This window comes from Carassius auratus, chromosome 42 (assembly GCF_003368295.1).
Source record: "Carassius auratus strain Wakin chromosome 42, ASM336829v1, whole genome shotgun sequence".
Taxonomy (NCBI): domain Eukaryota; kingdom Metazoa; phylum Chordata; class Actinopteri; order Cypriniformes; family Cyprinidae; genus Carassius; species Carassius auratus.
Genome location: NC_039284.1, coordinates 13631936 through 13646775, shown reverse-complemented (window position 1 = coordinate 13646775; position 14840 = coordinate 13631936). Strand labels below are relative to the sequence as shown.

Below are 14840 nucleotides of genomic sequence, written 5' to 3'. Positions count from 1 at the left end.
CCAGTGCATAACATAAAAAAATGCACAAAATATTCTCAAAATGCATCCCTTAAGATAATTTGGCTCATGAATACAGCTTATGAATACCACCATATATAGATATTAGATATTTATGTACATACATTCAAAGCCAAAAGCTTTGGCAGTGACATAAAATGTGTGCTTTGCAAAGTTTCCTTCTTAAGGGGTTTTGGTGTTAATGCTAGATTATTGTGTATAGAGGGATCAGAAGTTTCCAATCATTGTGTTCTTGTTAGCAGTGGTTACCTCCAAAGAAACACATGCAGCCATCATCACTTTGCATCAAAATGGCCTCACATGCAAAAAGAAATTGCTACAAAGAATATTGCACCTGAAAGAACCACATACTGGATCAAAACTTTTTCAAAACACAAAATGTGTAACTGTCAAAACGTATGGCCATGACTGTACAATTTACAATTTTGGTAATACAGTAAAATGAAAGCCAATACGACAAGAGTAGCAAGAGATTTATTTATACCAGGAATGGAAGACTTTATGCGACAGTGATTCACTTTGACATATCACAGTCTGTTTGGTATTCTGATTCACGTGGATAACATATTTGAGGCATTTTGTGATTTATTGTTTTATGTCCACAAACGAAATGGTCTGAGAGGTGGCTTATCTGGAGAGCACCATGTCCTGAAGTGGTGTACAGCTCGGGTTTGTCAGGCTGCCAGTTCCTCACCATGCTTGGTCTAGAAGCAGACAGCACTGAGCCAGCCCAGTCCAGTGGGTGTAAAAGGGATGTCAACTTGTTTACAATATAGTTTGTTGTTCTCTGGCCACCCATGTCGAGGCCCATGGCATGCAAAGGTCATTTTCAGCCAATGATCATTCATCTATGAAGAATGAATGAACATGGCTGAAAATAATAGTTTATTGTTATTTATACTGGCATGCCTAGGCTTTGGCTCATACTTGAATTGTATGTCTGTTATTTGCAGAGAAAGTGCAATATTTTACAATGTTGCAAAAGAGAAATATACTGTTAAATAATGCAAAAAAAAAGGTGATTTAATTTGAAAGATATTAATACATTTATTCAGCAAGTTTGCATTAAATCGATCAGAAGTGACAGTACATATATTTATAATGTCACTTTAAAAAAATGCTGTTTATCTATTCAAAGAATCCTGAAAAATGTATTCATGTTTTCTACAAAAATAGTAAGCAACATTAATAATTATGAGCAAATCAGCATAATAGAATGATTTCTGAAGGATCACGTGACACTGAACTGAAATGGATGCTGAAAATTCAGCTTTGCTTTCACATGAATACATTTTCAAATAGAACAATTTACAATTACACAATTAGAACAATTAGAACAATAGAACAAAGTTATTTTTGATCAAATAAGAGACTTTATTTCTTGGAATTCTGAGGGAAAAAAGTCAGATATAAATAGAGAAAAGAAAAATATGAGAGCTAAACTCAGAAATCTGACCCTTACAATTCTGAATCTACTTTTTAGATTATAATATGTGGTAGTCTGTCCAGTATCATCCCAGCTGTATTGTGGTGTAGTATTGACTTGTGCAGTTGTGAGGATAGATTTGAAGCAGGGAGAGAAGCATTCCCTGTGTGAACTTCCTGTCTCGTCCAGCAGAGGTCCTCCAACAGTAGCTTTCAGCAGCCTGATGATCTTTTTCTTCATGGTACAAAACCTGCAGGGCCTTTTTGTGTTTACCAGACTTCCCGAGCAAAATTGCTCTCTCCACATGAAGAAACCAGACTGTTATTTGTTTCATCCATGAACACTTGCAACAGTATCAAACACATTTAAATTTGAATTTCAGATATGCTGGTGTAATTAACCTTTCAAAGTGCTCACCATATATGACATCGGCTTTATAGAAAGAAGATTGCCAGAGTAATTGCTGAAGTTTGTCTCATCTCATGCTTGCTTGATTCATTGTTATTCTCGGTTGACTGCAGTATCTGTTTGACATACGATGTGATAAGCATGGAATGATGCTTTTCCTCCTGTGAACAGACAAATTGTGTTTCTTAAATGCGACATTCAGTCAAGGAAAACTGGCAGTAAATGGGTCGTGTAATATATTGTTACAGAAGTTCTTTAGTTTTTCTCAATCTTTATACTCTCTCTGACCCGCAAAAATACTCCTTAACCTTCTTTTGTTGTTTTGCCATTGAAAAACATCCCATGTTGTATGAGAAGCAGTTTTACACACTTACCCACATTTTACTCTTATCGTTGGTTCTTCTGGGACCATATTACAAAAACATCCATTATAGAGTCCTATCTGTTTAGTAGTCATGGTGATTTCTGTTTCAAGCTTGTTAGGTCTTAATTTGAGACTTAACTTTCTGTAATACGTGCCCTAAGGCTTAGAAATAATAGCATTTATCCTGCTTTCTCCTTATTACATCACTATGTATGTCCTGACGAAGTATCTGATCATCCAGTTCTGATGTGTAAATGTGGACAGTCATGTGTGGATGCGATGCCACAAAAGTGCAGAAGTTCAGAACGAGTCGTTTTTATAACTTAGCTTCACCAATTGTCTAAGTTTAAGTAGCGACAAAATGACTAAGAATTAAGATGTATATATATATATTTTTTTTTTTTTTTTCTAGCACACCCAAGCTTTTGATAAATATTGTACTATAGCAAAGTTGTTCCTATTGTCTTAGAGCAAATTCTAGATACTGTACATAATGGTTTTACTGTAGAGCTAGACTTAATGAATTCTGTATAACTCTGTTGTTCTGTTGGCCTGACATCTTTCAAGAAGACATCCAAAAAGATTATGTATTGTTGAAATGTCGGCCAGTTGTCTCGACTTAATGTCCACAAGTCCATGGCATGGTCCTTGTTAACTGCTGTTGTCTGAGGTGTAAAGTCTTCACTTATAACAGCCATAGCTGGATAAAGGCTCATTGATTTCTCTTGGGTCTAGTTCACCTTTACTGGAAAATAAAAGATTATACTGAAAAGGTGTTGGATTTCACACAGAAATTGCTAGTAAATGTCACTAATTGAAGCATTACAATAATGAAGTTCTTTTGCATCCAAGCTTCTCTGTAAAACTTTATCATTCCAGATGTACTGTACAGATTACATTTTTATGTAGATCCTAAACAGTGATGAGTGGCATAAATCAATAAAAGTCTTCAATTGTTCGCCATAATTTTTTCTCTGTGGGATCTCAAGTATATTATAAATTATTGTTAGTACATTCAACTAAACAATGTATTTTTTTTTTTTATCAAGCACTTACAGGCCTTAAAACACTTGAACCCTAGTTTTTTTTCTACCCCTTACAGAAAAAACACATGAACTTCACATTTGCAATCACATGTTAAAATCACATGTGAAATACGTGAAACATGTGAAATGACATGTTTATATATGTTTTACATTTGTTTCACATATTTTACATGTGATTTTATCGTTATTGCATGTACTGGCAGATTTTACCTTGTTTATCACTTAAACCTTGAATTTTGATTTATTTTATAATTAAGAAAAAATTCTTACCCAAACACTCCAGGCCCATTTAAAATGAATTCTCCTTTTCCACATTTGTTAACAATGCTACTTTGCTTTCCCAGGTTATGTGGGAAAAGATCGAGGGTGGTTTGGCTCTGATAGTCATGGAGAAAATATCTGTCTCAAGTGGCCCCACACAGACACGTCCCAGGTTCCTGCGGGAGAGCCACCTGTCTCACACACTCCCGTCTGTCCACACACACCTTATAAATGCTCACTGTTTTCCTCTTGGTCGAAGCTGCCATGAGCTCGACAGAATCAGTCTGAACCGCTGATTCACTAACATAGAAGAGTGGCACATTCTCATTATAGATGATTTTTTTCAGGACAGGAATCAGTTCCAGGGAGAACATGTTAAGCACCGTGATCCCAGAGAACTAAGAGGTGATTCAGAACAGGGACCGCCGTCAGCTGGCTGATTGCTCCACTTCGGCCCATCTGCCTCTTCCCCATCTCCCGGACTAAAAGGCTTTCTTCACCACTCATGTTATTTACAGTGAGGTACTCAACGACTCCCTCTTTAGTCCCAATATAGAGGTTTTTACCGAAACACTCAATGCTGAAGTTGTTTTTGCCTTTCCCAAAGGGCATTTTTTGAAAGACTAGCACAGGGGTGAAGACTTTCATGATTATTTACTCTTAATTTAGGTCTCAGTGGCAAAAATACACCTAAAAATAAATGAGAAACATACTAAATTGGGCAGAGAAGGAAAACAGTCTTCATTAGCCCAGCTATATACATGCTGTAAAGCTAAATAAAACAAGTAAAGGACGGTCTCACCTCATTAGCAGAGAGGCTGTCAGTGTTATGGAAGTCTCTTTTTTTACTCAAGTGTATTTTGGCCTTGCCATGTGACTCTCATCCTGAGAGGAAGTAAGTGTCAGCAGTTTGACTGCTTTTTACTCTGACTCTGAATGGATGTTTGATTGCACAATAATTAAAGTGTATGAAAGGAAACTAAAACAGTGTTTGTTGCTTCATCAAATGCATTTTTAGCTTACGTTTGCTTTTGCTCACATTATCAATTGGGATTAGTGTAGGGTTAAGTTTAAGAGTATGTTCATTTCAAACATAATACAGCATTCAAGGAATAGATTACTCAAAAATGCAAATATGCTGAAAATGTATTTAACACCAGACCATCCAAGAAGTAGATGAGTTGGAGAAAATTTAGCATTCCATCACTTGCTCACTAATGGATCCCCTTAAGTGAATGGGTGTTGTCAGAATGAGAGTCTAAAAAGCTGATAAATGCATCACAATAATTCACAAGTAATCCACACGACTCTAGTCCATCAATTAATGCTTTGTGCAGCCAAACGCTATGTGTTTGTAATAAACCACCACCATTATGAACCTTTCAGTGAACAGTTCTTAAAAGAAACATATTTTCTATTTCCACTCCAAAGAACCTTTTGTGCATAGGAAATGTTCCATGGATGTTAAAGTTTTCTTTATTTTTAAGGGTGTACTTAATTTTGAGTGTTTACACATGACATTGCAGTGGTCAGGCTGAACGGTTGGAGCTCTCAGAAAATGTCAAAGTTTACAAGTTGTAATTACAAGTTCTATGAGGACATGAACGCTTTTTACAAGTCAGAATCTTGTAATCACAGTCATTTTGACTTGGCGTAAACACACCTCTACTCACTTTATTTCACCAGCGAAACTTAAACAGAAAATGACTGAGAACACCTTTAAAAAAATGTATTTATTTTGTGGCCTTTAGATCATGTTTGTTTTTGAGAGTTCATGCTAGTTTATGTCACAACAAATTAGCCATTTTTACACATGTAACTTTCTCTATGATGGGGACAATGAACCAAAAATATCAATGATGCATCTTGTTCCCAGAGCCTTAGCTAAGTTTAGCTAAGTTTAGATAATTGGACCCCAGAACCATTCCCACTTTTTACCACCTTTATGGTAGCCATTAATATATGCATTGTAATCATAGCATCACCAAACTATGACTACAATGCATATATTAATGGCCACCATTAATGGGGATAAAAGATTGGGAATAATGCTGCATGTTTATTGTTATACTTAAAAAACAGGCAGTAGTAGAGAAGAATACATTTTATTGAACAAAAGAGCATTTTGTGCAACCAACTTCAAACATTTTTTATATTATTCCATACTGGTTTATGAAGACAGTTATTTTTGAAAACATATTAAACAATACAATAAGCATCCTTATCAGCATGCCACACAGATTATTAATCTATTCATTGTATATTCATCATTCCATTTATTTGAGCAGAAATCCAAATCTATTTTGCCCTCATATTGCTTTCCTGCTATAGCTGGACGACTGTGCTGCTCCTGTGGTTGTCTGTCCCAGTCGGGTGAGCTCACTTCTCCCTGCCACAGTCAGTGCACAGGATGTCATCCCTCTGGGTGAGGAATCCACGGCCCACCAGAGACACAGAGCACTGCATACATGTGAAACACTCACTGTGCCACTGTCGCTCCTCAAACGAGATGTACTTAGCACCTGCCAGGCCTGGACACACACACGGATGTTTTACAATCGAGCACAATGCTGATTCATTTTTTTATTTAAATTTAGAGGTGTATAAAAATAGCTGCCAGATGTCAAGAATGAAAACATACTAGTAATTGGTTTGGTGCAACCCACGCATTTCTTGGCATACAGATTACTGAAGCAATCCAGGCAGTATGGGTAGTTTTCTCTTGAGGTAAAGCGCTGGCCTGCCAGTTGTCTCTTGCATCCAATGCAAGTGAAACACTCTCGGTGCCAGGGCTTATCATGATACGTGACACCACCAGTTGTTATGGCCTACAGAATTGAAAGTGTGGATTTCATTTTAGTAATATCAATTAACCATATTGTCCAACATTAAAAACAAAAACAAAAAAGAAAATACACGAAAATTAAAATCCCAATCAAATCCTTGAGAAATGTAAATATGTTACAAATTGGCGTTTTCCTATGAATTTGTATGATGTGATTTGTACAGAAACATTCTTTGTTTTGTTTTTTTTGTTTTGTTTTTTTAATTAAGCCTGATGGTCCACCCTACATGTACCTGTATGTCAGTGAGCATAATCAAATCAACCAAAAGTGTGCAAATGAGAATTTAATTCACCAATTTGCCAAAACAGTTTTCCATGCCGCTTAAATACATAGACTGTAGATTTCAAGGTCAAAAAAGCAATCCAAAAGCATTATGTATCATATTGCATTCAATTAATCTGCTATATTCCATGTCTTCAATGGCAAATGATAGCTTTGTTGAGGATTTTGTTATAGTTATGCTGAAAAAAATGCTTTTTGAATCTTCAAAGCTCCAGTTGCATAAATGCTTTTTGATATATTCTCTCACAAATTTTCTCTTTTTGTATTCCACATTTTAAAATACTGTTTTGGAACAGCGTGAAGGTGAATACAGGTGAGTCACTTTTGATTGAACGATAACTAATGAAATGTAATAGTTTTTCATATGTCTGATTCCAAAGCTTTCAAGGTTCAAAAAAGACCTTCACCTTCACAAACTTTTTTCTGTTTGTGTTCCACATTAGAAAAAAAGTCATATTAGTTTGCTGCAATAAAAGAGTGAGTCATTTTTGGGTGCACTGTAACAGTAATACTGTTTTTCAAATATCTGATTCCTTCACAAACAATACACAAAGTAAAGGACTTACTTTTTTACAAGCACAGCATTGGTAGGCGAATTGCTTCTCAAAACAAGGGACACAGAAGTAACTGTTATCTTTAGGGATGAAAGACTTGGTTCCTATTGGCTGCTGACAGCGTTGACACAGAAAGCATGTCTCATGCCAGCTATTGCCTTTGTACTCCATTTTTCGTGATCCTTGCACACAAGCAGAAGACAACCTTTATATACTGAGATCTTTCATATTTTATTCAATTTAATAAACAACCTATTTTTAATACAAACACATGCTTTTAATATGTTTTTAAGGGGGGAAATCATTTAGTTACATTTAATTTCTCCAGAAAAGAATAAATAAAAAGAATAAAAAGAGAATAAAGTGTTCTACCTGGCATGATAGTCTTCTTGCAGGTGTTACACTTTGAGGAATGCTCATGAGAATAGCACTCAGTGCAAAGCATAAGGTCATCTTTAGCAGCAAATGCTTTGTCCACCAATGATCGACTGCACTTGCCACACTTGAAGCAATTTTCATGCCAGTGCCGGTCTTTGTAGGAGAGATCCTTCATTATGCATGCAGAGAAAGTCTAGTTAAAAGACTGCAAATCTGTTCTGACTTTCTGTTACTCATTAATCCTTTATTAATGGATCCTTTTTTTTTACATTTCTAGAGTTCTTAAAAGCAAATGTAGTCATAGTTGGGTATGCTTCTATAGGGGTGAATGGATACTACAACACATATAATTTGTGTTCCCATTTGATCCAAATGCAAAAGAAAAAGAAACCATGATAGCATTTCAATGACTTTTTAAAAAGGGAAAAAATATTTTGATTGATTACATGCCTAGAAGAGAATTTTGAAATGTAATACAAAGGAAATGTAACACAAAGTTTAGTCCTATAAATATGCATTAATAATAAAAAATAAATAAAAAAGTCTGTGTAAAGGGTCCACTGATCTCACAGGTTTTTGATTTATTGCATTGCATTAAAAATTAATTCTGTCATTTTCAAATATAAAGGTGTGAATTATGATGTCATTTAATGCTTTCTTATGCCTACCTTAGAGTTGCACCCAATTGGCAAAGAACACACCTCACAGCAGTTAGCAAACAGATTCTCATAGCACTTTGTGCAGTATTGGGTATCCTCCTTTAGGATGTATTTCTTTCCGAGCAAAGTGTCCTTGCAGTAATGGCAGTCGAATCGTTCCATAGACATTGTTGTTTATGTCTTAAAAGCAGTAAACAGAACCATCAAAATGTCACAACATACCAGGCTAAAGCAATAAGGTAATTGTCACCCACAAAAAACATACGCCTCTTAAAATAGACACAACAAGCTAAAATTATGGTCTCTGCAAACAAAATCCCTTCCGTGGGATCCTAAACCCCCTTTAAGGTATCAAGAGAACGGCTTGTGATAGTGAGTAAAACTCACCTTCAGTGGCTGCTGGGTGAGATGGCCAGTGATTGAGGGGTTGCATTAAAACGAGCCTCTATAAATACGATTGCTCTTATTAGAAATCCCTGGGGAGAACGGCCCAGTTGCTGATCTCTGCACCTTTTATGGGAGTCCAATCACAACGCATGCCTTATGGTCAAGATCTGTGAATGGTGCCACTGAAATGTTATTCATTTGTGTACTCTTAAAGTACTTTTCCATTACATATTATTCCTGTAAGAGTTACAGAAATCAGCATTTTAGCTGAATTAATTTGTGTCAAATGAATCTTCAAATGAAACACATTATCTTCATAGTTACATACTTCATGTCTCGCGTATCAGTTAAATTAGCGATTGCTCTGTCCTCGGATACCGGATATCTTACTGTATCCACATCTGAGCCCTCAAGCAACTGCTGAAGGCTTAGAGAGAGTTGAAAGCAAATGTTGTAGAGGATGCCAAGCTTCTCTGCAACCACTAAAATTGCCTTGGGTTGACTGGATTACAAGAACTATGCAGCAATTACCACAGCTAAACAGGTTTGACACCAGGGGGGCTCTTAAATGTAAATGGAAGAGTTGATTCTTGACATTTATATTTAAGGGATATACCCAGATAACAGGGAACATTCTCAGAACTTTGGCTAATGTCCTGACAAGGTTCTCTCATGAGCAAACATTCTTCCAGTCACATTAATGAAAATTTATTCATGTTTTCTGGTCTTTAATAATGGTAGCACAAAGTCCATTCTTTTTTTTAACATCATTCATGGAGTGTTTTTTCTCTAGAATGTTTTAATTGAATGTTTGACTAACATCTACGTGTCTCAGAATGTTCAGACATGTGACAGACATGAAATGTTCTCTTGATGTTTGCATAACCAAATAAATAAATGAACATTAAAACTGGATGTTTTGAATGTTCAGAGATTATAATTATATTATTGTAATTCGATTACAATTATTTATACATGGTTAATTTTTTTCTGAAATGTTTCAATAGGATGTTAATCTAAAAAAAATTGTTTTAATGTTACTAGTTTCAGAACATTCAATGGACATTTAACATTCCCATAATGTTTGCAAAATTATAAATTGGAATTTTCCCTTAATATTTGCATGATCAAAAACATTTTTAGACTAACACAGCCTCAAAATATTTTCATGTTTAATTCTACAACATAAAATACATTAATTAATTAGTGTGTCTTGAAAAAGGAGGTTGCTAACAAGTAACTAAATGGGACTACAGAGGTTATTGGGGACAGTAAACATTATCATACCAAACAGGAAAACATTTGTTGGTCAACTTATTTTTAACATTAATCCAAAAGCCAATAAAACCCTCATCACTGCAGCAATCTATATATCTGTATGTATAGTTAGGCATTCAGGCTGTAAAACTTTTTTTGTTCTTAAAGGGGGGGTGAAATGCTATTTCATGCATACTGAGTTTTTTACACTGTTAAAGAGTTGGATTCCCATGCTAAACATGGACAAAGTTTAAAAAATTAAGTTGTACGTTTGAAGGAGTATTTCTCTTCCAAAAATACTCCTTCCGGTTTGTCACAAGTTTCGTAAAGTTTTTTTCGAGTATGGCTCTGTGTGACGTTAGATGGAGCGGAATTTCCTTATATGGGTCCTGAGGCACTTCTGCCGGAAGAGCGCGCGCTCCCGTATAGCAGAGCATTGAGAGCACAACAGACTTCACTGATCAGAGCGAGAGCGTCGCGAAATGTCACAAAAGAAGTGTGTTTTTGGTTGCCAGGGCAAGACAACCCTGCACAGATTACCAAAAAAAAAAAAAAACAGCATTAAGGGACCAGTGGATGGAGTTTATTTTTACAGAGCATCAACGGAGTTGTGCAAGTGTTTGTTCCCTGCATTTCGAAGATGCTTGTTTTACAAACAAGGCCCAGTTTGACGACGGATTTGCGTATCTCTGCCTTCTTGTTAGTGCGTCCGCCTCCCATCGGAGACCCGGGTTCGAGCCCTGTTCGGAGCGAGTCGTTGTTGATGCTGCTCTCGTTCAGTTTCAGCCTCGGGATCTGATTCTGGATCATAAATATACGCTGAATCTGACTGTTAGCCATGGTTTGTTTTGGATGTTTTTTTCCTCACGGTAATGTCACAGCTTCCAAACGCTCTCAACACAAAAGCCTACTGGCGCTCGTGATTCCTTAGCTCCGCCCACATGTAACGCCTCCAGCCGGTCGTGTTTTTCCGGGAAAAATCGGTACAGACTATCTTTCTCTTATGAATATAATAAAACTAAAGACTTTTTGGAGTTATGAAGGATGCAGTACTACTCTATAGGTACTCAAGATTAACAGGATATTGAGTGAAAACGAGCATTTCACCCCCCCTTTAATGAAATGTAAGAATTTAAGACCTAATGTATCATTTCAAAATTCTAACTTATTTTTAATTTTCAGACAAGTTAGCTTTTTTTTCTTTCTTCCGTTGCTGTGATGCTTTTGCAAAGTTTGCAGTAATTTAATATATATACAGTACATTAATAGATTATATATACAGTACAGAACTGTTTCATTTGCAGTATTTGGTACTTGACATTTGAGCTGCATCCAACTTATTAAAAAATGAGTCTGAGTTTGTAGTCATATCATTTATCAAGAGGATGAGAGAAATGATCTCGGTGCAAAAATAGCTCAGAAGATCAGCAGTTAAAGAACTTAATCCATCATGCATGTGCATAGGGAGGTCAGTCTATTAGAGAAAGTAGTGATCAATGCTGCCTTAGATTTTCTGCAGTTTCAGACTCACATCATCTGTCTTCATGAATGAAGGGAAATAACCCATTCATTGCTTGGCAATTTATTCAGTGTGATAACAGTTCATTCATATGATTCTTCTTTGCAAAATTGTCTCGTAAAGTGAAGTGTCCTGGTCCTGGATGCCAAAAGTGACAGTTTGGAGAACATCATGCCACAATTACATATGCCACAATTGCATAACTCCCTGACAGCAGTATTTCGAGTCTCATTATCTGTCCTAAGCATTCATGTCTGTCTTTTTGTTCTCTTTAACAGGTGTCAACATGACTTGATAGATGTTTGATTTGATGAACATCCATCACCAGGGGTTTTTAGCTCAGAGCACGGCTGTTGCAACCACCAGATTAATCTCCAACCGCGCTGCTAGCAGCTCAGCTCAGAACAAACAAACATGCACAGACTTTCGGTTGCTAGGCATCCCAGAGCATGCTGCACCTTTGAATGAAACTAGTGAGTCCACAGTAAAATGTGTCTTTATTTATGTATTTGTGTGATTGGAGAGATTAATAGGGGAAGTGAGAGGAAGTGTTGGAAAAGAAAAATATCTTTAAACTGAAATATGAATAGATGGAGTCTTTTAAATAAAGGAATCGTAATTATGAAGTAGCATGTAGCTAATGTGTTTATTGTAATAAATCACTAATATTTCTGGACTTTATCCCATTTTGTTGAAGTGGTAGAATGGCAGAAAATGATGGAGATGTGTGACCAGAAATATATTTTAGATTTGATTGATGTGTGAGTGGATCCCAAAATATATTAGAATGCAATTCTAATACAATGCATTCTACTTCTACTTCTACAGTCAGTTTACTCTTCCAGATCAACTTCTTTCATGTTGGAGCAATTATTAATCCAATAACCAGAAACTCATCAACACTTTTATTCCTAGCTACCAAAATTTTGGCATCTTTGATTTTATAGCAGAGATATTTGAAATTAATTCTACTGCCCCCTTACTGAGGTTTGTTACCGCCACAGTAATGCAGTTACACATGTGGCAGTGTTATTTTAGCATTTATTAATATACTGCATTAGCTTTTATGTATATTTTTTTTATTAATTTTAGTTTACATTTTTAGCTTTTTTATGTGTTTCTGTCATTAGTATTTTTTCTGTTTAGCTTTGATTTAATTATTTTTAGTTAAGTATTACTTTTTAATTAGTACTTCAACTTACTCTTATTTATTTTGCAAAGTCAACATTTCAATATTTTCATTTCAGGTTTTTATATAATATCTTGTTTGAGGATTTATCTCATAGTCATCTAATGTTTCAAGTTTTCTATCTTATATTTCTATTTTATTTAATTTTATTTCAGCTTTATTTAAATTACCAACAACAGTTTTAGTTAACAATAACAACACTGACAGCTGGGTCCACAAATCTGAGACAACATTGAAAATCTGATGTTAAAAATCTAAAAAAAAAAAAAAAAAAAAAAAGTAAGATGAAGGAAAATTTTCTTTGATGTTTTTTGAAATCTTTTTCAGGTTGTTATGATCATAATTTCTAATGGAAACATTAATATTAAATGAGAAAATGCTACATTCAAGCATCTCCTCAATCTGGTCTCAAAAGAACAGTGCATTTCAATGCTTTGGCCAAATATTCATGCCTGCAGTAGTGTCTCTGGCCTTAGTGTGTCTAGAGCATGTGCTAACTTTAACAAATGTTTTTCCTCCCTTTTACAAATAGCAGAAACAATAACCACATCTTACAATCATACATTCTAACAGTCTATTTAATCTGTTGTGACACATCTGCTGTAAAATCTGCTGATCTGACACTGATTATAGGAAGGCATTTCTTCGGCTACATCATTCTCACACATTCGACTCAGGACTAAGATGCTTAATAAAGTGTTGACAGCATAAGTGAAGTCATTGTGTTGAGATCAGGTGGCCTTCACAGTAATAAGTGTTCTCACACCTTTCAGTTTCTCTGAGCTGACGATTGCCTGTCACAGCTGCCCGAGCAGGCAAGGATCAGCAGAACTCTCAGTTGGAAATAAGATAGGCTTGGTGGACAAAGAAACAAAGAGGCAAAATCCATACCCTATGATCTTGCAGAACTGTACACCCCTTCGGGGATCCTGAGGCGCTCTATTGGCAATGTCCAGGCAGGAATGGCGAGACAAGGTGACAGGAAATGTCATAAAAGCTGGTTTAACCCATCCAAAGTCTTTATGATATTCTGGTCTCTAGTTTTGAGCGAGGAATTTGGCTGTTTTATAAGATGCCATTTGTATCATTTGCTTATTTTCAGCTGAATTATTATATTCAACTAAAACCAGAAAACTTTAACTGAAATAAAATATAAAACAACTTATTTTATATCAACTTGCTGCCAAGACGTAATTTCTCATTTTCATTTAGTTTAACTTGTGTACTAAAATAACTTAAAGGGATACTCCACCACAAAATTAAAATGTTGTCATAAATCACTTAATCACCCCATGTCGTTCCAAACCCGTAAAAGCTTCCTTCGTCTTCGGAACACAATTTAAGATATATTGGATGAAAACCAGGAGGCTTGTGACTGTGCCATAGACTGCCAAGAAAGTTACACTGTCAAAGTCCAGAAAAGTATGAAAGACGTCATCAGAATAGTCCATCTACCATCAGTGGTTCAACCGTTAGGTTATGAAGCAACGAGAATACTTTTTGTATGTGAATAAAACTAAAATACTGACTTTATTCAACAGTTCCTTTGTAAACAGTCTCCTCTGTGTCTCTACATCACTCGAACTGCCTACGCTCTTCTGTGTCAGCCGCGCCACAAGGGTGCGCTGTTTTCATTCAAATCAAAGCATAAATACATGCAGAAACAGCACATCCTTGTGGACTTTGACAGTTTAATTTACTTGGAAGTCTATGGGACAGTCATAAGCCTCCCGGTTTTCATCCAAAATACTCTCTATTGACTCTCTATTGACATACTCTTTATGCAAAAAACACAACAAATTTACTAAACCTACAATAAAAAAAATACAAAATTTAAATAAAATATATAAACAGAATATAAACATTCAAAACATGAATAAAAACATACGATACTAAAATAACATTGATTTTGAGATAATGAAGTGCGAATGTACATAATTATTTTATTTTATTTATCAGTGTTTTTGAGGAGCCTGAAGCTATTGTCTATAGCTAGAGCAAACATTTATTTTATTTATGAATTCCTAATGAATTTGCCGCCTTGTGATCCTGTAGAGAAATGAAATGGCTTTAAATTTCACGGGTAGATTTCATTGCATTGCGGCAGCAGTATTTGAGTTGGTATTGTGTAAAATCTGCTTGTTGATCTACATTATTTTCTCTGTTTGTGGATTTTGTTGATCAGATCTTTAAATATCCCAGTCCAGAATAGAATTGAATTCTTAATCTCTGTCCTATATGGATTT

At 35.6% G+C, this 14840-nt stretch overlaps 1 protein-coding gene, 1 long non-coding RNA gene and 1 pseudogene across 2 annotated transcripts; all 3 read right to left on the bottom strand.

The window, feature by feature from the left end:
* Window positions 1-1473: 1473 nt before the first annotated feature.
* On the bottom strand, window positions 1474-2525 carry LOC113060739 (uncharacterized). The gene is made up of 2 exons (XR_003278288.1): window positions 1862-2525; window positions 1474-1742 (listed from the first exon to the last, which is right to left on the bottom strand). It is a non-coding gene; the product is annotated as an uncharacterized LOC113060739 (long non-coding RNA).
* Window positions 2526-2658: 133 nt separating this feature from the next.
* Window positions 2659-4186, bottom strand: LOC113060731 (transforming growth factor-beta receptor-associated protein 1-like; annotated as a pseudogene).
* A 1509-nt stretch (window positions 4187-5695) lies between these two features.
* Window positions 5696-8668, bottom strand: LOC113060729 (four and a half LIM domains protein 2-like). Its single transcript, XM_026229881.1, has 6 exons — window positions 8630-8668; window positions 8252-8422; window positions 7578-7752; window positions 7218-7387; window positions 6165-6351; window positions 5696-6054 (listed from the first exon to the last, which is right to left on the bottom strand). The coding sequence occupies exons 2-6, from the start codon at window positions 8408-8410 to the stop codon at window positions 5903-5905; spliced, it is 843 nt and encodes a 280-aa protein (XP_026085666.1). The 5' UTR covers window positions 8411-8422; window positions 8630-8668; the 3' UTR covers window positions 5696-5902.
* Window positions 8669-14840: the final 6172 nt, after the last annotated feature.

What these genes read in the sequence shown, in the direction of transcription:
- LOC113060729 (XM_026229881.1), bottom strand. Translation starts at nt 8,410, where the DNA reads ATGTCTATGGAACGATTCGACTGCCATTACTGCAAGGACACTTTGCTC. An exon ending in CAAGAAGACTATCATGCCAG is followed by an intron (nt 7,388 to 7,577) that starts GTAGAACACTTT and finishes CTTGTGTGCAAG; the next exon opens with GATCACGAAAAATGGAGTAC. An exon ending in TTGCACCAAACCAATTACTA is followed by an intron (nt 6,055 to 6,164) that starts GTATGTTTTCAT and finishes GTGTGTGTCCAG; the next exon opens with GCCTGGCAGGTGCTAAGTAC.